The sequence below is a fragment of the Triticum aestivum genome, chromosome 4A (genome assembly GCF_018294505.1).
Source record: "Triticum aestivum cultivar Chinese Spring chromosome 4A, IWGSC CS RefSeq v2.1, whole genome shotgun sequence".
Lineage (NCBI taxonomy): Eukaryota > Viridiplantae > Streptophyta > Magnoliopsida > Poales > Poaceae > Triticum > Triticum aestivum.
The window spans coordinates 532,480,564-532,502,297 of NC_057803.1; the positions used below are offsets into that span (position 1 = coordinate 532,480,564).

A 21,734-nucleotide genomic window follows, 5' to 3' on the forward strand; every position below is an offset into this window, starting at 1 on the left:
AAATGAATCGTGTGCCAAACTAGTGATGAGCATTGCTAGATGGACGACAGTTCCGGCCGAAACCCGGACGACGCGCTATATCCAACCATCCATGGGCAAGTCTACACCGTAGCATACGGTTTGATTAGCCGTCAGGTGAGTGTCGTCCAGCCGAACATCGTCCGTGAAGTATTTCCGACTAGTGATAGTTATTGTAATAAGATTTCTCTTACTAGGTGGATGAGTCACCGGGTAGTCTAGTCAATAAACTCATGGAAAATGTAATTATGTTTTTGGTATTATCAATTACTCATCATCAAGGACATCAAGTTCCAGCCAAAAATGTGGTTCGCCAAACATGAAGTGGTAGTAGTATGTCATTGAGAGGCCAACTTTGCAGCACGTGAATTTGCGAACATCGGTAGTATGTGTATGGTGAATGATAGTGTGTCTTGGAACACTGATGTACCTCCCAAAGTGACTGCTTCTGCTTTGGGTGATTTGCACAAGGAGCGTTAATATATAAGGTTATGCTTTTCCAAAAAAAAATGATGACCTTCTCTAGAATTTTTTTTAATCTTATGTCACACAACTAAGGTAGCACCGTAATACATGCCTTAGGATAGTTTAGCGTTGCTGCCAAAGAGGACAACCAACAAAGGAACCTTACCAAAATCTGATCTACCAAGCGAGATATTCCAAATTCAACCGCTATTATCATATTTGGCGAGTTTTGTCTTGCCAAAACCAATAGAGGCCGATACTATTACCCGCTCAACGCTCGTGTCCGTTATCCGCAACAAAAAAAACGCTCGTGTCCGTTATCCGCAACAAAAAAAACGCTCGTGTCCGTTGCACAGCCCAACCCGATAACAAGCCCAAGAACGTCGACGTCCCCGGCGGGTCCCACACGCGAAGTTTTCCAGAAAATTCCCGCTTTCAATCAATCAGCCCCTCTTTTCCCGCGGCACGCAGACGTGTTCGCTCGCGACTCTTCGAAGCCTCCGAGGGGCGAAACCGTAAATTCCCCGCGAGCCAAACCGACCTACAGGCTACAGGCACAGCCCCGGGCCCGGCATATATATCCACGTCCTCCGACCTTATCAACAACCCACACCCACCCACCCATCCGCCATGATCTGAAAATTTACGAATCTCTCTCGGCGCGATCCGAAAATCCCCCAAAGTCCTCGCGCTTCCAGACCCAACCGCCGGTTTGAAAATTTTCCGAACCCGATCGGATCTAGCCGCCTCGCCCCCAGCCCGCCGCGAGCGCGCCGCTGCCCCACGGATCCGCCTCCCCTCCTCGCCGGCGTCGACCGATGGCGGTGCTCGGGCGGCCCACGAAGCGGGCGCGGCGCGGGCGGGTGCTGGCGGAGCCCTGCCTCCTCGACCTGCGGGCGTTCCCCGGCCGGAAGGAGCGGGCCGGCGCCGCGTCGTTCCGCGCCAGCGTGCGGGGGTTCCTGTCCCGGCACGCGTCGCCGGCGCCGCCGCCCGCGGAGTGGGAGCAGGGCGGCGTGCTGGGCGACGCCGGCGCGGTGTGGCAGGTAGGTTTCCGTGTAGGCGAGGAGGGCGAGGCCTCGGTCGTGGCCATGGATGTGGTCGAGGAGGACGTGCCCAGGGCCAGGCGCGTCCACTGTGACCACTGTACGGTTGCTGGTAAGTGCCTCAGTTATTCCGGCGTGCTCGAGTGTGTGTAAATTTCAGCATGCCCAGGTAGTCGTCTGGGGATTTCTGTTTTTTTTTTTTGAAAAGGTGGGAATTTCTTGTTTTGTGTATAGGTCTTTGTGTCAGCTATAGATTTATCTGGTTGGTAAAGAGTATGGAGTTCCTAGATTTGTGTTATTTATTAGCTTGGGATGCTGTAAAATCCGTGTAAATTCATGCTCTCATGAATTAGATTTGACTACCCCGACGGAGTAAAGGCTTTTAATATAGCATTATCCATTTTTCTTGAATCTCTCTGCGCTTGCAAGTCAAAAAAAAGTCAACAAAAAAGCCAACGGCAAAAAGGAGCAAAAAAAGAGCGAGAAAAAATGAAAGTGAGACAAAAAGAGATAAAAATAATAGGAATGAGAGGGAACAGAGGCTGTCAAAATGAACAGCCTATTCCTAATAGCCTCACTCTTTCAAGTTTAACACGTAATTCATTATAAATTGATGAACTACCTGTTCGGGAACTTAAAGCCACATCTCCTGACAAATAGATAATGGCATGACCATGACTGTTGAATTACATCCTGGAGCCAAATTGATGTCATTAATTTGTTCAACTCTGATAGGCTGGAGCAGGCACCCAGTTTGTGGGAAGAAGTTTCACTTCATAATTCGGAATGACAAAACGGCCAGCTGCAAAACCTGCCGGCGTTGTGGCCTGATGGTTCAATTGTTTGAGACAAGGTTGGTTTTATCACCAATGTTCAGTATTTGCAATCTAATAAGGCAACAATATCACTGCAAACAAATGTGACAATAATATCATTGGAAAAATGGTTGCAACACTTCAACTTCTGATGACAAATAAAATTACATGCTGAACTGTTATTTAATCAAATGATCAGGTGCCCGGCGTGCAGTCACGGTTCTGCGTTACCCCATGATGGATCTGAAGATTGGGACTATGCCCAGATTGACGATCCGCGGCATTTGCTACATGGCATAGTACATGAAAATGGGTTTGGCCATCTTGTACGAATTAACGGCCATGAAGGTGGCTCCAGCCTCTTGACAGGATACCAACTGATGGACTTTTGGGATCGTCTTTGCACATACCTAAGAGTCAGGTATAAAAGGCAGATTTACACATTTATGTGGAATAGGAACAGCCTACCTTTTTTGTAATTTGTTGGGAAATGATACTAACATAAGAGTACATGATTAATTTCAGAAAGGTTTCAGTGTTGGATGTCTCGAAGAAGTTTGAAGTTGACTACCGAGTTCTACATGCCATTGCCACTGGCTGTTCTTGGTACGGGCAGTGGGGATTCAAACTTGGAAGTGGGAGCTTCGGAATTACATCTGAAACCTACAGCAAAGCCACTGAAAACCTCTCCTCAGTATCACTCTCTCACTTCTTTCCGCCCTCCCGATATCCTCGAAACCAACTGCAGGATACCATTGCATTCTATCAATCGCTCTCAAAGCGCCCTCTCACAACATTCCGTAATCTGTTCCTCTATGTCTTGGGGCTTGCTGCTGGCAAGAGTGTGCATACCCACCTTGTGACAATGCACAAGAGGGAGCTAGCATATGATGCCAATTTCAAAGACGAAAACTGGGCTGATGAGAAAATAAAGCAAGCGATGGATGTTGCGCTGAAAGTTCTCCGTGCTGCAGATAGGTGGGTGGCTATGCGAACCCTAAAGGCAGCTACAGCTCATCCAATTGGTTCACCACAGCTGGTCGATTACTGCCTCAAGACCATTGGTGGTACAAGAACCTATGATGGGATGGTTGTTGTAGTTCGATGCAACAGTGAGACAAACACAATAGAGTATAGGTTCGTGACTCAGATATTGGTTGTGACTTGCATAACTAGCCTAGTTCTTGTTTCTATGATCAAAAGGCTAACTGTTCTTTTACTCATTGCAGGCTCACAAATGAAATCTTGCCGCCAAAGAATGCGAGCATGCCAACTCGGGAACACCTTTTCCGTGACATCAAGTTCCTCTATGATACGCTCCTCAACCCTCATACAATGCAACCTTATAAGCCAGAACATATTCATGAACATGCCAACAGATCTGCGATGGTCCTTTTGGACTGCAAACAATTCATCAAGCATTATGACATGGAAGAGGATTTCTTACCTCAAAACCAATCTGTGCTGCACATCTGGTGCCAAGTGGAGCTATTGGATCAGGTTGGTGATCCACCCAGCCTCCCAGCAGAACTTTTAACACTTCCGCAAACAGCTACTGTTGCTGATCTGAAGATGGAGGCTGCGAGAACATTCCAAAGTATCTACTTGATGCTACAAAGCTTTGTAGCAAACCAGCTTCTTGATTGTCCAACTGCAGAGGACACAACTCAAGTCAAGCTCTTATTTGGAGCAAAAGGGACTGTCAGCATCCAAGGCAAGTGTGTTGGAGGTGAGCGCAGGGTTGCAATTTATCGGATGGAGAGGGGTGTAGAAAAATGGACAGTTAATTGTTCATGTGGAGCGAAGGATGATGATGGTGAGAGGATGCTATCTTGTGACTCATGCCATGTGTGGCAGCACACTAGGTGTGTTGGAATTAGTGATTTTGTTCAGGTGCCGAAGAGATTTGTGTGTGCATCTTGTAAATTACTCCACAAGTCTAAGATGTATAGTAGTTTCCCTAACAAAAGATGTAAGACTGGCTCTTTTAGTCATGCCAGTAGTGGGTTGTGGAGGCCCAACATCAGTTAACATGTACATATCGACAACAATGAGTTCCTAATATGACAGATGCAAGTTTTGCATGACTACTATGTACTGAAATATATATGATGTCTGGTTTGTATGAGGTTAATCATTCAGGGTTCATGATTCATGAGCAAACCAGCATGAAGTTTTAGTGTATATTCCAGCAGACCTTGAGCATGGGTCGGTGACTTGCTTTGTTCTCTGGCCACCAACATCTTCTAAATGGCACTGAAAAATAAGCGGAAACTGTTTTAAAACCTGAGATAAAGTATGTTTGCACAGTTGTATACATTGCTGTGATATTATAAGCTATAAATCTTTTATCACACAACAAAAGCGAAGGAGTGTATCCAGTCCAGACTCCTGTTTCAAAACAAGAGAAAATAAAATCTCATCAAAATATGTCAATGTTGTTTCAAAACAGGAGTGTATACAGTGACTTGACATTAATACATTGATCAAAAAGACAAAAAATAGTGAAAGAGCATGCTGCGACCAAATTCCAAGTTGCAGCAACACTTACTATAGCCTAACAATTAGCAAAATAATAAGGTGGATACTGGGGACAATTCCTAGATTTTTGCGTCATGATTTAATATTTATAAGTACGTGCTTATAACAGTGAAATCCAGTAATAAGTCACTGTATGCTACTGCTAAGCTCCACTTATTAGAGTTCTAGGTATATAACCTAAATAAAATATGATGGCCGTGCATAGCGCCAGTCCGATCTGCACAACAGTGAATATCATATGCATAAATTACCTAACCAAAATAACAATAAAAAAAGATATTGAACCCTACACACTTTGGTCCATCAGAAACAGTCCAGGCATTGTTGGCTTGATGCCGATACATTACACACTAATAAAAATAAGAAATTATGCAAAGATTCCGAGGTTCGTTTGACATCAAAACAGAAATACCCAATATGAGTTGGAAACCATTTTTTTCATACATGGAAAGAAACAAGGCAAGTGAAGAAACAATATCATTTATAATTGCAAGAGGACAATTGGAGTGTAGCAAATTAAGGACAAGCTCAGGATGCTAAATTCTAGAAACCAAAACTCTCGCCCTTCCCAAATTAATTGAAGTTCTAGGTTTGTCTAAGTCAAACTTATTTAAGTTTGACCAAGTCTATAGAAAAATATGCTTAGATCTACAATACCAAATATATATAAAACGGAAATACATTTTGTGAAAAATACCAAGAAGCCGGATTCAGTTCAGTCCCGTTTTCAAGATCCGGTTCAGTGTAATGAAACTAATTTGGTGTTGTAGGTCTTGATATATTTTTCTTATAGACTTCGTCAAATTTGAATAAGGACAAAGCTAGAACTTCAAAGTAATCCACAATAGACAAACTGAAGCATACTAAATGAAAGACAAGCTCTTGCATGCTACACCTTAGTTTTAGAATAGACAAACAGGCACGTTCTAACTTCTAAGGGAAAACATGGTTAGATAGATGATTACAACTTGCACATGAAAGAACAGGGGTAACTATTGTTAACAGAAAACAGCCAACAAATATATTGCGCTTTATGAGGTTACAGAGTACAAACTTAACTTGAAAATGACAGTGTTCAAAATAGACAATGAAAAATTCATCAGTACTGAACATAATTAACAGAAGTTATTTTGAGGGTACATAAGAATATTCATGGAACAAACAACATGAAGATACATATAGCTGCAATCTTAAACAAAAATCCAAGCACATTTGTCTGTAAAAAGCTAACAAACTCTGTGATACTTCCAGCTAATATGTTCAGAGAAACAGGAGCATGAGAAAAAATAACAGAAACTATATGATTTAACTGGTTTCAAAACATGAAGTCGTAAAAGCTCTTGTTTATGACTTTGCGTCCATTGATAATGAAGAATCAGAGTAGTGAGAAAGACTGTAAATGTTCTGAAAATTAAAAGAAAAGAGAGATTGCATGTTCATCTTAGCTGCAGTGCTGATCGTGAGAAGTACATCCTATACGTTTTACCAAGGGAAAAATAGGGATAACAGAAAGTCACTGTTGTCACTGTTCTAGTGAAGAATTTCATGCTATCTACCTTCTTGGTTTACCCCCTAGTGCTTCGATTCATATGCAATTACACAACTGATCAGTGAAAGACTAGCAAAATATTTCTTTTCGAATGGATACTGCTCAACTACAACAGGAGGTTAGTACCTCCCAAACTAGATAAGGCATGTGACACAATTTCATCCGAACTATCAAACAGGTTTTGCAAGCGGCAGTCTTCACTCTAAGAAACTAGATGGAGTCATTTTTAAAGTGGACTTTGAGAAAGCGTACGACAAAGTTAAGTGGCCTTTCCTGCAACAAGCTCTGCGTATGAAAGGGTTCGACGAGGGCTGGAGGAGCCAGATTGAATCGTTTACGCAGAAGGGTAGTGTTGGTATTAAAGTGAATGACGACATTGGTCATTACTTCCAGACACACAAGGGCTTGCGGCAAGGTGATCCGATGTCCCCTATTCTGTTCAACATAGTGGTGGACATGTTGGCAGTTCTGATAGGGAGAGCCAAGGAGGCAGGCCAAGTTGGAGGCTTGGTGCCTCATTTAGTGAATGGAGGTATTTCCATCCTGCAGTACGCTGATGACACTATCATCTTCATGGAGCATGACTTGGTAAAAGCAAGAAATATGAAGCTGTTGCTTTGTTTGTTTGAGCAATTGAGTGGGCTCAAAATTAACTTCCATAAAAGTGAGTTGTTCTGCTTTGGTAGAGCCAAAGAGGAACAAGAAGCCTATAAACAATTGTTTGGGTGTGGTTTGGGGGAGTTACCATTCACATACCTAGGGATTCCAATACATCACCGTAGGCTTACGAACAATGAATGGAAGTGTATTGAAGATTGATTTGAGAAAAAGCTAAGCTGTTGGAAGGGTAAGCTAATGTCATATGGAGGCCGGTTAATTCTTATTAATTCGGCGTTGACGAGTATGCCCATGTTCCTTTTGTCTTTTTTTGAAGTACCGGTTGGGGTAAGGAAAAGACTGGACTTCTATCGATCGCGGTTCTTTTGGCAGGGAGATGAGCTAAAAAGAAAATACCGGTTAGCGAAGTGGGATATCATTTGTAGGCCGAAAGACCAAGGGGGTATGGGGATTGAAAATCTCGAGGTCAAGAACCGATGCCTTCTTAGTAAGTGGTTATGGAAGTTAGCTTCAGGAACTGAAGCCACTTGGGCTCAAATCCTTCGTAATAAGTATCTTCAAACCAAAACTTTGTCTCAGGTCACGGTTAGACCGACTGATTCACCCTTTTGGAAAGGGCTAATGAAAGTTAAGCTTTCATTCTTTCAGAGGGCAAAGCATGTTGTTGGAAATGGTGCCAGCACAAGATTCTGGGAGGATTGTTGGCTCGGTGATACGCCCCTTGCAATCCAGTATCCGGCGTTGTATCGTGTTGTACAAAGGCGTGATGCTCTGGTTGCAACAGTCTTTCGTTCCATTCCACTTAATATTCAATTTAGAAGATCGTTAGTGGGCAATCGTTGGGAACAGTGGCTGCATCTAGTTAGGAGACTGATGCAGGTCCAGCTTTCACAACAACCTGATAAACTGCGCTGGAATCTCACTAGGTCGGGGGAATTCACAGTTAAATCCATGTATGTTGCTGTTATCAACTCCAGCTCGATTCCTACTTCCAAGCATGTGTGGGATGTCAAAGTTCCTTTGAAGATTAAGGTGTTTATGTGGTTTCTTCATAAACAAGTCATCTTAACAAAGGATAATTTAAAAAAGCGCAATTGGACAGGTCCTACTAGGTGTAGTTTCTGTGATCAGGGTGAAACCATTAAGCATTTATTCCTTGAGTGCCCACTAGCTAGAATTCTTTGGACAACTGTTCATGTTGCTTTCAATATTACTCCACCAAATTCGGTGAATATGATGTTTGGAGCTTGGCTTAATAGGGTAGAGCCCGGGTTAGCTAAACATATTCGCGTGGGGGTGTGCGCCTTAGTGTGGGCACTGTGGAATTGCAGAAATGATCTTGTTTTTAACAGAACAACAAAAACTCATGTTTTGCAGGTTATCTTCAGAGCCACGGCACTTATCCGTTCCTGGTCGCTACTCACTCCGACGGAGGCCAGGGAGCGTTTGGTTACTGGTGCTATCCGATGGGAGACGGTAGCTCGGGATATCTTCAGCCGGTTTGGATGGCGGTCATGTAATAGGATAGGCAATTAGTTTACCTGTCTTTTGTTGAGCCAATCGGCTGTGGTTTATCCTTTGTTGGGCTAGCTTATGTATCTAGCCTTTGGGTTCTGTGTGAGCCTTTTCGTTTTCTTTTTAGTTTGCTACTACTCAGACTTCGAGACTTTGTGGATGTTTTATTATTAATAAGATGGCCGTATGCATCATGCTGATGCAGAGGCCGGGGATCCCCCTTTTCGAAAAAAAAAGTCGTGTTTTCAACAAGAAAGGCAGAAAACTAAAACATCCGTGACAGAAGTTTCATTTCTCAATATATATGTACCAACACATTAATGATTAATAAAAGTACAGATAGACTCCTCAAAATACTTGGGCCAGATGCTGCACCAGTGATATAGAATGATCAAGGTATAGTGCCACAAGGTTTTACCTAATCTAATTTTCCACCCTTCCCTCTGTTTCAAACCTACACTTGCTAACCTAGCAGCAACTGTGGAGTTTTGCAGTATGCTGGTTTTACTTACATGAACAAATTTTATGTTGGGAGCAGGGAGTATCCAAGAGGTGTGATGCTTCCAGCTAATTGTACATGCCAGAAAAAATATGGTTGATTCTAGAGCTAAGTTGATACTCCGAGAGGTGTTCTACGCATGGGAGCTTATCAGCTACTCAGTTCATCTACCGTGTGGATTTTGATCTCAACAATTCATTTAAATCAAACATAGTATGCAGTTCCCAAACAGAATGTACTCAAGAGTCCAAAAGCGAAGATCAGAGGCAGATTGTTGAATTGGGAACATACTGCACATGAGAATGTCATGGCACCACGAACTCTGTTGGGAAACAAGAAGCTAATTCCAAAACAATAAAAATGAAGAATTTGTATAGCTAGACCTATATGGACTGACATAGGATAGACTGAATACATAATTCTGCTAGTGCTGAGACAATCAAGTGGTACTTCAATGCCAATAATTTCCAGATTTTGAACCAACTCTAAACCACAGCAACGAAAACTCAATAACTTCAGCTCAAGAGCTAAACTCATTAACGAAATATGAAGAATAAAAATAGAGAATCATAAAAAGAACACATCTGATAATCATAAAGCAAGGTAACAATCCTAAAAGACCGATTCTGCATACACTGTTCGGGGAAAAGAGAACATTGAAGCAGTTGGGTAAGATTTTCTTTTAGCATAGTACACCTAGCTGACCACAAGGAAATTTGACGAATAAAAATAGAGAATCATAAAGAGAACACATCTAATAATCATAAAGCAAGGCAACAATCCCAAAAGACCGATTCTGCATACAGTGTCCGGGGGGAAGAGAACACTGGAGCCGTTGGCAAAGAATATTTTTTTAGCATATAGTACACCTAGATGATCACAAGGAAGAAGTAATCGAGCATGAGAATATAAAGCTACACACATCTCAATGACATCATTTACTCAAACTGGGAACACAACCTAGGTTTTTGCGGCAATTAAACTGCTCCACGACTAAGTACAAGCAAATTCCCGCATTACAGATATGGCTTGAGCTGTTGGCTAATCTTATCATGAGTATAGCCCATACATAAGGACCAATCTTGGCATCATAATTGACAAATACAAATGCCCTAAATACCTATAATCACCGAGATGAACACGAAATCATGATTAATAGGCTACTTAAGCAATTAATTTAGAGGACCAGCACTACGGCCCTGTTACAGACGGCAATTCCTCTGCAATATCTTGCATAGAGCACAATACATCAACAGAGTAAACCGAAAGCTTACGCATTCCTTGGGGACGACCAACTCGTGGAGACAGGAACAACCGAGAATCGCAGACGACGCCTGAAAACCTAACCCCAGTCCCCAGAGCAAGTCCTCCACGGGAAAGACCAGCACACAGCAACGATTAAGCCGCGCACAAGATAATCCGCGAGTGGATTGACGGAGAAGGGAGGGGGAGCCCAAACCTTGGCCTGCCGGAGCGTCGATCGTTCAGGGCGGAGGTGCGAAGAGAGGAAACCGGGAGGGGGATTTCAAGTTTGTTCATCGTTTGGTTTGGCTTTTAGTTGGGGAAATACGGTCTGCCGTGAAGGGCGAACTTCTGGAGGATATTTTACAGTCGGCGTTGCGTTCCTGATCCAAAGTCGGACACTCGGACCAAGTCAAAATACGTCTGTGGTAATTTGTACTGGTATATACTTTCTCCGTATTTTTAGTTCGTACATTATATTTGTCTTAATACATTTTACGAAGTTTGTCTTAAATTTATATAGAAAACACATCATCGCTAGATTTATATTCCTAAAAAACATCATTAGATTTATGATACTTTCATATTGTATTATTTGATATTCACTTCTTCGCCACAATCACTTAAACACATTAACGATAATAATCTCTTCATACCCCTTCATCATTAAAGGTAGGATGCTTTTTTCTAAAAAAATAAAAAGCATCGCCCACCCGACCTCAATGGTATGCGTGGTGTGTATGTATGCATGTACACCCACACAGCCGTATCGTACGTATGTGTCGTGGTGTATGGGCGACCGCGGGCAATCAATCGGTCAACCACGTCACGTGGCCTGGCATATGGACAACCTCACCGGTATGCGGTGCCGGTAGTAGAGAAAACAATAACAATTCATTTAGAATAAAAAAACTTGGCAGTATTAAAGTTGATAGTGTATGTTATGAAGATACCATTAGATTGGCGTCATCCAACAACCAATATTTAAAGTTATTTCACATTACTACATAGTGATAGTATTATTATTCATCATCTAAGGTGCAGAATAAGTTATTCTTCATCCGAGGTAATCTTATGATCGCTTCCTAAATAAATTACATTTAGAATATAAATAGTTACATGCATTTTAATTTAATATGTAAAATTTGGTATAAAAAATATAAGTTATAAGACCAGAAAAATCACATTTTATATATCTTTTACACTATATTTTTACATTCATAATTTTACGATGAGTACATATTTTTTTACGTTCTCATTTTATGTATGAAATAAGACAAAATTTACAAAACGTAAAAATACGATGCACTAATGTCAAAATAGAGAGAGGGTATATATATATGTATATGTATATATATATATATGTATGTATATATATAGTATTACTATTCATCATCCAGGGTGCATAATAAGTTATTCTTCACCCGAGGTAATCTTACGATCATTTCATAATTAAATTACGTTTAGAATTCAAATAGTTACATTCCTATTGATTCACTACGTAAAATTTGACATAAGAAAATAAAAATATAGGTCATAAGACAAGAAAATTTATAGTTTATGTGTATTTTAGACTATGTTTTTACGTTTGTAATTTTACATAACATAAAATATTTTTTACGGTGATTATATATTTTCTTACGGTCTCTTTTTACGTCGGAAATAAGACAAAACTTACAGAATGTAAAATTATGGTGCATTGATGATAAAATAGAGGGGGGTGAAGAATAACTATTCCTCAACCAGGATGACGAATAGCGCGACCCTATATATAGGGAAAAGCAAACCTATGAAGCTTCACTAGGGCGGATGCAATCACGAGCGCTCGTTGGTGTTGGGATCTGATCCCTCCTCTTACCTCATTTGATTTTTCCTGGATTTATTCATTTGATGTTCTTTTCCTCTTATAGCGAAAGGTGGACCACCCCGCATGCAAGGGAAGGGAACGGGGGCAGGCTCTAGCCTGTCGCTGTTGCAGTGCAGCAGACAGGACCACAGCGCCAAAAGCAAATGGTTCCTCCACGGATACAGGAGAACTGTTCCGGAAGGTTTGAACCTTTTCTTTTCGATGGCATGGTTCTACCTTTTTTCTTACACATGCGTCGTTTTTTTGTCATTTAGCTGCTGCGCACCGGGGTCCCAGCCCTCTCCTGCACGCCGATTCTCCCCGTCATTTGTTTTTTCAATAGCGAGATACATGCACGACAACGCCATGGAGAACATGCAGGCTCATGTGGTGCATGGCGTCCCGTCAGAACAGAAATTAAGCCGAGTACGAACACGTCCCTGATGGTCCTACCTCCATGTGGGCATGCGGATTGCTGGGTGATGCCCGTATCACTTATAACGTACCGTACGGCCGAACAGGATGAGCCCCTGTGCATGCGGCTGCATGCATGTGATGCTTCAAGTCAAAAGGCGCCCAACGCGCTGCTCGCGCCCATGCCCCTTGGGCCTGCCGCCGCACGTGCCTCCCTGCTCGCACCAGGCCGGGTTTTCGATCTCTTCGCCATGCCGTTTCTAGACTCGCAGATGCTGAGAGTCAAAGACCACCATTCCATTCATCAGCAGGCACCACACCCTTCTCTTTCCCCACACACGCGCATGCGCCCTTCCAAAGCACTCATGGCCGCAATCAAGCCACCCCCCACAAGTGATGGCGAGGAATCCACTACCAAAGTTCTTCGCTTAGGCGAGCTTGTAGAGCAGGTGCTTCTCCGTCTTGATGACTTGAAGAGCCTTCTGCGGTCTAGCACGGTGTTGGGGGAGTGGCTAAGCTTGCATCAACCAAGGCTTTCCGTCAGCAGTTCATGGCAACCCGCGACCCGCCTTTGCTTGGGATCATACTGTAGTTCACCGTGGTTGACACTGACTGGAGGTACCTGGAGTTCGTCCCCGTGGCGGGCTGGACCATGCCTTAGCTCCAAAGGCGTCAGAAGCCGCACGTTTGGGTCGGTCCGTTGGAGTTGCTCTTAGGATTTAAAGGGATTGGGTTCAGACTTCCCATGCGGCATGGTTTAGGAAACCCTAATCCTTCCTGTCGTACAGTTCCAGAACGCCACGAAGCTGTATCCGACTTGGCCACGGCGGGATCGACCGGACCCTCGGAGTCACGCGATCGCAGGGCGGACGTAGCCGCTGCAGGTCCGGTACCTTGCCTGGGCTGGGGCACGGACGAAGGGCCACACTTGGCCGGGGCGGCGCCCGGCGGTGGTGGCGGCGGGGCAATCGCCCACTGATCGCCCTGGGTAGGAAACCCTAGCATAACGTTTCAGCTTGGTCCCGTCTCCACCTTAAAAGCCGACGTGTTAAACCCTCGCCCAGTCCCCCTCTCTTTTAGTTTATAGGGCGTGCGCGTATCCCTAGGTCATCAATTTGACCAACCTAATACAAGTTATATATTACAAAAAACATACCAATATAAACTTTAGATGTTCTATTTTTAAAAGGTATAACTTTTTGTTATATAGTTTATATTAGGGTGATAAAATTGACAACCTAGATATACGCGTAGTACTTGTAAACTGAAACGGAGGGAGTCCTGTTTTTGACAAAGTCTTCAATGCAAACATAGCATCACGTCCATTCTTCCGTGCGTTTCACTCACCTGACCCCAGGACACATGTCCCAAACTTGCATGCGGGCGCATTTTAAAAACCGTTGGCACGCGGATGGACGGGCGTGGCACTGTGGCAGTAGCCCCCATGGCCCATGCATGCCCACAGTCATGCATGGCTCACGTGAGTGTCCGTCGGGTCGGGCGGCATCACACGCAAGTGTTTAATGGGCTGTTGCAGTGACCAGTTGAAGTGACTCGACATGGCCCTGCAGAGCTAGGTGGGAGTAGCTCTTTTGCTTCTTGGAAGTTGAAGGCTGGCAGTTGGAGGTTTAATTGCTTCTGACTGTTGGCATGGGCTCCTTTTTATTCTCCACGGAGCACTTGCTGGTACTTGCTGCATTATTGGCTTCACTGGCGGAGCTTCCGCAAGGCCGAGTGGGCCATGGCCCGCCCATGACTAGAGCAAAAAAAAGAGAGTTTATATGGCACTGTACCCAGCCGGCCAGCCCACACCGATAGAGCTGGGCGCCTCGCAGCCTCACCGCGAGCCGGGACCTCCTATTTTGCGAGCAGCCGCTCGGTGGGCCGGCTCACGATCGCGCATGGCACAACGCGCAAAAAGAATGCCAAAAAATACATCCCGAGTGAGATTCGATGTCGCGCCGTCGTTCTTTCACACGAAGAGGCTAACCACTAGACGAGTTAACTGCTTATGAATGGTTGCTGCGCGAAATGTTTAAAGAATATAAACATAGACGCAAAATTTCTTGCACATCACACTGTACCGTTTATATTTTCTAATTATTTTAAAACATGTTCACCTATTACAGAAAAAGTTCACGAGCATGCAAAAAAATCACCAAATTGAAAAAGTTCATGTATTCAAAAGAAAGTTCACAAATTCAAAAGAAGTTCATCGATTGTGAAAAAAGTTCATCGAATTTGAAAAAAGTTCATCGATTTTGAAAAAACGTTCATTGGTTTGAAAAAAAAGTTCATCAATTTTGAAAAGAAGTCCATCAAATTTGAAAAAAGTTCATTGGTTTTGAAAAAAAAGTTCACCTTTCAGAAAGTACCCAAAACTGGATATTGTAGCGCATGTACTATCTCAAATGTTATGGCTTATTTTGGTCTGAGGAAGTATATACGTGAACAGAAGGTGTGGTGACTATATCTATTGAATTAGTAATACATGCTCTAGAATTTGGAAAATATTGTGCTCTCCGGCCCGCCCAACTTCTTTTTTCAAGCTCCGCCACTGGTTGGCTTGTTGCCCGGAGTGACTGGAATGCCGGATGCACTCTGGCTCTAGAGCAGCAGCAATCCTGGTGCAGGCATCTTTGAAAAGCCAGGTATCACTGCCTTTCTTCAAGATTGTTCATCTCTGCTGCGCCAAAGCATATACTCCATTTCAAGATATATATTTTTGCCTTTCTTCAAGGTTTTTCTCAACACAGACATGTTTTTTAATACATTTTCAAGACCGATATGAATGATTACCAGCATACGTAATCAGCAGCTTTGAGGTTTTCTCTCTCAATCGCCATTTGTATCCCTTGGAGCTTCTTTGCAAATGTAAGGTGTTTCCTCTGCCATGCGTCCTACTCATCCCTTTTACTCTAAAAACTAAAATCTGAGTTGTTGTTTTTTGGAGGAAAAAAAACCTGAGTTGTTGAATGTCAGCATATAAAAAGCATATTTACTTGCTTTGATTTGTTCGATCGTTTACTGGTGTTTCTACTTTCGCACCTGAGTCTACTTGCTGTCTCTCCTTGCTGCAGAAACATTCTGTGCATATTTACAGTTTTTAGCTCTGTACTATTTACAATTTTTCAATAGGAAGATTCTGTGCATATATATTTTTGGGGTTTGAAGGTAGAATAAACAAGAATGTGTGAAGAGTGACATAACACAAGAGCAATCTTACTCTCTAGGAGGGAGAAATTACCCCCGTCAGACTGACATTAGAGTTTGATTTTTCATTGCTTTGTTGAATGTGCAACTGACATTAGCTGCAAATTTCAGTTCACGGGACTGGATTAGCAGCATCCCAGATGGAGAAACTTTGTGACTGTTGCAAGAGATATGCAGACCATTTGGATGAAAAGATGAAGTGTTTCCGCAGGCACATGGGTGCTGATTTTAGACACGGCATGGTAAGTCTGTTCACAGTTTAACATGCAGGGTTGGTTAGGTTTGTGATGGATAGTTGCCTACCAGTTGGATAAACTTGATGGCAGTTCAGTTGTTGTTAAACAAATAGAAAGAAGTGAATAGATTCTGAAGCTAATCATGCGTTGTGCCATTGTTAATAAGTTTTGTAGCTAAACTCATGGATTCCAGTCCAGCAGTTATTCCTGTAAGGCTGAAACGTTGTAGCAAATGAACTTCAAGGCTCAAGATGACAATTAAAATTGGAGTGGTGCTTTTTACCGAAGCTAATCATGCGTCTTACCATTGTGAAGCTTTTGTTAATATTAAATATTAGTCATGTAATCAAGCTCTATTTATCTTTTGTTCACCGCTAACATGCAGGGTTAGTTAGGTTTGTGCTGAATAGTTGCCTACTACTCCCTCCGTTCCTAAATATAAGTCTTTTTAGAGATTCTAATATGGACTACATGTGGATGTATGTAAACATACTTTAGAGTGTAGATTCATTCATTTTGCTTCGTATGTAGTTTATATTAGAATCTCTAAAAAGATTTATATTTAGGAACGGAGGGAGTAATATTTTTCTTTTTTTTTTGACACTGATAGTTGCCTACTAGTTGGTTGAACTAATGGCAGTTCTGCTGTTAAACAAATAGAAAGAAGTGAATAGATACTGAACATATTGCTAATGAGCAAAATCTGTAGTTAAACTTATTGGTTCCAGTGTCCAGCAGTTATTATTCCTGTAAGGCAGAAACATTGCAGCAAAAGAACTTTAAACCTCAAGATGACGATCAACATTGTGTGTTTTCTAATTTCAAAGTTAATCATGCATCGTTTCATCGTGAACTTTTGATTAATATTAATCATGTAATCAAGCTTCATTTATTAATCTATTTCCTGACTAGTCTATTAGAACATAGTTCTCACACTGCATCTTTATCGTATTTTTCGCTGCAGTCATCACTGTCGGAAACTATGAAATTATTGTGTTTATACTTCATACCAACATGTTTACATATTTTTTTCTTCAGATCATACCAAAGAAGTTCATAGATAATTTCGGAGGAAAGATCTCAAGAACCATCGAACTAGAATCTTCTAATGGTAATATGTATGTCTTTGAAGTTTCCAAGCTTATGGGTAATACAGTCATCCACCGTGGATGGCAGGCATTTATAGATGAACTTCACATAATAGAGAATGATTCACTGCTGTTTCGTCACATTGAGAAATCCCGTTTTGAGGTTCTGGTCCTTGATTCTGATGATTGCGAAAAGGTTTTTTTCTGCCCTGGCATCAACATTGCTTGTAATGCTGAAGAAAGAGGTGTGGATTCTGTTAATATTTCAAATGGCTCCCGTGATAATGCCACAAGATCATCAGGAAGCAAAAGGTTTGCTACGTGTGGAAGGGGTAACTCAAGCCATCCTAGAAAAGCAGCGAAGACAGCCTTAAATTACTCCTCACCTGAGAATTCAGGTTGCCTTTTGATTCTCTTCTGCACTGACGTTCTCTCAGTTATCTGTTCACATGACATTTTATATTATAACTATATTGCCGTCGTTTTCACTGTTGAGATTATGTACAGGAGAAGACACTGAGAACGAAAATACAGACACAATATACTCATCGTCTGAGGATTCAGGTTACATTCTGATCATTTTTCTGCATTAACATTACTTCCTGAATTATGTGTACACAATAGAACTTATATTATATCCTATTGTCACCGTTTTCACCATCGAGACTATGTACAGGAGAAGAAACTGAGCCTGCAAATACAGACATAGAATACTCCTCATCTAGGGATTCAGGTTATATTTTGATTCTGTTCTGCATTAGCATTACTTTCTGAATTACGTGTTGAAAATACATTCTCTATTAGATTTTATTATTGACGTTTTCACTGTTGACATCTGTACAGAAGAAGGCACTGAGGACATTCCTTCGGAACACGAATCATATTTTGAGCTAGATGATGGCCACACACCTTCACGGCAAGATTATGTCTTAGCTCGGGGAAGAACTCTATCCAGAGTACAGGATGAGAAAGTAACTACGCTTATCCAGGATGTTGGAGCTGAAATTCCTGTGTTCGTGGCTGTCATGAAGCCGAGCTATGTCAAGTCACAAACTTCTGCTCTTGTATGTTTTACTGTCCTCTTTCAAGTCACAAACTTCTGCTCTTGTATGTTTTACTGTCCTCTTTTGCCAAAGTTGTCGTTCATAATGTTAAAATACTTAATTTTTAGATTTCTGTATGAGCATTTTGGTCCATTGCATATTTGATATAATTGTGCTTTTATATTGATTGCATGAAGAAAAAGGAAAGTGAATCACTGATAATTATTTGAATTCAGTAAAATGAAGACAGTTCTATTTTCAGATACTAAAATATATTGTATATTGTAGCATCTAGCCGGGGAACATTGTGCATCTTTAAGTTAGATATGCATGAAATGCAGTTATCGAAGTTCTACAAGATAGATGTTTAAGTTATCATGTACAGGTAAGCAATGTGTTCAGATTGTCTTGTAAAGTTGGTAATGTGTTGGAACTAGCATCACATTTTTTCTGAGAGCATAAATGATCTAGGATATGCAGTCAACTTACTTGACAAATCATGTGCTTCAATGGAAAATTTCTGTGCAAATAGAACACTTTACATCAGGCTGGAGTTGCTCTCTGTATGAACTGATCCCAGCCTAATCATATTTGTTGATCTTGTCACTGATACTGTGCCATCTGGAATTAGGTCATTCCCAAAGGTTATGCAGTTGAACACTTACCATCTAAAAGTCAAACTGTGACACTGCAGCGCCCCGGCAAGAGCAAGAAGTGGCATCCCAGATTTTACATTAGGAAAGATACACACGGGTCCATCCTTTGTGGGCCTGGTTGGTTAGAGTTTGTTTGCGACACCCGAGTACAGGTGGGAGATATCTGCATCTTTGAAAGAATGAAGGGCACTGGGAGAACATTCTCACTTAGAGTACATCTACTTCGCAAATCAATGCTGCATTCCGGTGGAAGCGGAACTGGTCCTAAAAGAGTAAGCTCAACTCATGGCAAAACAAGGGTTAATTCAGCTACCCCTAAAAGAGCATGCATAACTGATGGTAGAACCAGGGCAAAGGCAACTTCGACAACCTGTGTTAGGAAGGAACCAGGTGATGGTACATCAAGATGCCCTCGGTAGGCTGAAACAAATTGGTACACTTCCAGTTCTCTCTTTTCTGATTCGTTTTAGAAATGTTTCCAGGAGGAAATGCGCCTTATTCGGTTCGCAGCCATGGTCACGAAGCACGTCAGGGACCTGTCGAGTCCGATAAATCAAGAGGCCCTCGGAAACGTCCCTACGTAATATCATCCACTGCATGCCTGACCAGGGAGCAGGAGATGAATGTCGACAAGAGAGCTCGCGCCCTTCAGTCTAAAGTTCCGATTTACGTGTCGATAATGAACAAGAGCAGTGTTGGCAACAGCCTGTACACCGTAGTACGTCGGCATCTTTTCTGAGCGCATTTCAGCTGTCAATCAGATTTAGTAGTAGTTATTCGCTGTATGTATTCTTGAACCTGGTAATGTTTCAGCTAGCCTGCTGTCTTAATGCAACATTTTGTGTCTGGAAACAGAACATTTGCAGGGAGTATGCTGCTGAGTATCTCGCAGCTGGAGAGCAGACTGTGACCCTCGTGACGGCAGAGATGAGCAAGGCATGGGAAGTCAAGGTGCACCCCCGCGCAAAGGTTCTCACGAGAGGTTGGCACAAGTTTGCCCGCGACAAACACCTGAAAGTCCAAGACATCTGCCTGTTCCAGCTGTTGACAGACCAGAGGAAGCTTACCATGATGGTCGACATCATTCGTCACCATGAGAACCAGTAGTTTTAGCTTTCCAGCACATGAGAGTGAACCTCTGATGGCTGTTCGGCTGGTATTTTGCGTGTTTCTGTAATCTATAGACCATGTGGTTGTGTGGCTACTTTCAGAAGTAACGGAGAAACCAATTGGAATTTCCTATTAGAATCGTAGTAGCTGGGTAATTCAGGGAGTTATCTGATGTTAGGCTGGGTTACTGGATCGATGAAAAATCGTTTTCTACTAGCTGTGGCTGCTAGTTATTGCAATTTCCTGTTAGAAGCCAAGTTTCATTCTTTCTTTCCCCTGTGTTTCTATATATCAAGCAGAAATACATAATGAAGGTATGAAGGGATGAAGTGAACCACTTGGAATCCATCTAATAGAAAGAACTGGAGGTGCAAGGTTCTAACCACATTCAGTCATTCTCTAATCACTTGGAAGAGAACCAGAGGAGGATCGAACTCTTACTACAAAACTTGGAAGATTCGAGTAGATGAGAACTAGGAACATTTAGGACAGAACTATAGATACATTTATCTTTTTGCATGCGGCGATGTATTTCGTAGCTATTGCTGGGTAGTTGCACCATCAACCTTATGTTGCATCAAAGAAAAAATAAAGAAATGAACTAAAATAACCAAAAGCAGCTCAAATCCTTTATGGGGACAAAATGAAAAATAGGAGAGAAATCAGGGATCATAGAAATACAAAATATGAAGCTTGTAATTTTGAAGTCATGTGAATATAACAGCGCAAATCATGACTTTAAGACATGTTCAAGAAGGAAAATGTTGGGCAACTTATGAAGGATATTCTGAACTCTGAAACCTTTCTAAGAATTTGGGGAGGTTTATCCCAATTTTGTAAGTGAAAATTAGGTATCATACATCAAAAAAGGTATTCAAAGATCAAGCCATTCCACAGCTTTTTCAATCTAAACTTATAACTTTTGCATACACCTATATGTACTGCAATTATTAGTTCGTACATTTGACCGTGCATAAACTTTAACTACTACAACTCCCAACAGAAAAATGAAACATTTGCTTAGTCAAGATGGAGAGACTAAAACAATTACATTTGCTTACCAGGAACTAATAGGACACCCTGTAGATCAGTTACACATGAGAAGATAGATAAGTGTCCTTGTCAACACACAGCATCATATAAAACAAATGGCTACATACAGTGTAGTGCTTGGATAATAAGTTTAAATAAATCATACAGTACAAACTGAATAAACATCAAATAATCACAGTTCACAATAGAGTAGATCGACCACAATGGCACCTCACGCATCAATCAGTTGACAATATTAAATGAGAATCACCCAGTCTATAAATCCCACCAAGCCTGTCAGTAGAGAAATTTTAATCACAACAATCAGAAAATTGCAGGTCTCAAACAACTAATGCTTAGAAAATTATAAATCTGCAAATAAAAAAATTATATAACCATGACCTACCAATTGACATTAATATAAATCTAATAAGGCAATGGGTTTACCAAAAAAATGAGATAATCATATAGTCCAGAATAAAGTGAAAGATAACAGAGACGGTGGAGGCAATGCCAGTGCTGCAGAGGTCACAAAACAGTAGCCCGATGTGAGATCACATCGCAGCTGAGCTGAAGTAGATCAATTCATTTATCAAAGAAGCCGATTACATCCTAACTTATCGACTTGAACACATGAACATGGCTCTGTAACAGGGCCCATCAATTGGCATAAACACATCGAAAGACAACCAGAGGAGGAACTTTTGCTACAAAACTTGAAGATTCTAGTAGATGACAACTAGGTAGTAGAACTCCTCGCCATCCCCACCAGTCAACGCCCTGCCTTGGCC

At 41.8% G+C, this 21,734-nt stretch overlaps 1 protein-coding gene, 1 long non-coding RNA gene and 1 pseudogene across 3 annotated transcripts; 2 read left to right on the forward strand and 1 right to left on the reverse strand.

Moving 5' to 3' along the window:
• The first annotated feature begins 1,085 nt into the window (after positions 1 to 1,085).
• Positions 1,086 to 4,425, forward strand: LOC123086741 (PHD finger protein At1g33420). Of its 2 annotated transcripts, XM_044508519.1 has the most exons (6): positions 1,086 to 1,638; positions 2,262 to 2,379; positions 2,541 to 2,762; positions 2,867 to 3,478; positions 3,571 to 4,296; positions 4,345 to 4,425. In XM_044508519.1, exons 1-6 carry the CDS (start codon positions 1,302 to 1,304, stop codon positions 4,370 to 4,372), a joined length of 2,043 nt encoding a protein of 680 aa, XP_044364454.1. In that variant the 5' UTR covers positions 1,086 to 1,301; the 3' UTR covers positions 4,373 to 4,425. The 2 variants fall into 2 exon arrangements, with proteins under 2 accessions (XP_044364454.1, XP_044364453.1); XM_044508518.1 differs by having other exon boundaries at positions 3,571 to 4,425.
• Positions 2,023 to 10,627, reverse strand: LOC123086742 (uncharacterized). The gene is made up of 4 exons (XR_006441115.1): positions 10,338 to 10,627; positions 4,539 to 4,732; positions 3,789 to 3,992; positions 2,023 to 2,433 (listed from the first exon to the last, which is right to left on the reverse strand). It is a non-coding gene; the product is annotated as an uncharacterized lncRNA (long non-coding RNA).
• A 2,060-nt stretch (positions 10,628 to 12,687) lies between these two features.
• LOC123083879 (B3 domain-containing protein Os03g0620400-like) lies at positions 12,688 to 19,908 on the forward strand (annotated as a pseudogene).
• The last annotated feature ends 1,826 nt before the right edge of the window (positions 19,909 to 21,734 follow it).

Bases quoted from the DNA above. Each gene is read 5' to 3' on its own strand.
- LOC123086741 (XM_044508518.1), top strand. From the start codon at position 1,302: ATGGCGGTGCTCGGGCGGCCCACGAAGCGGGCGCGGCGCGGGCGGGTG. The intron at 2,380-2,540 runs GTTGGTTTTATC...TCAAATGATCAG, and splicing joins GTTCAATTGTTTGAGACAAG to GTGCCCGGCGTGCAGTCACG. The intron at 3,479-3,570 runs GTTCGTGACTCA...TACTCATTGCAG, and splicing joins ACAAACACAATAGAGTATAG to GCTCACAAATGAAATCTTGC.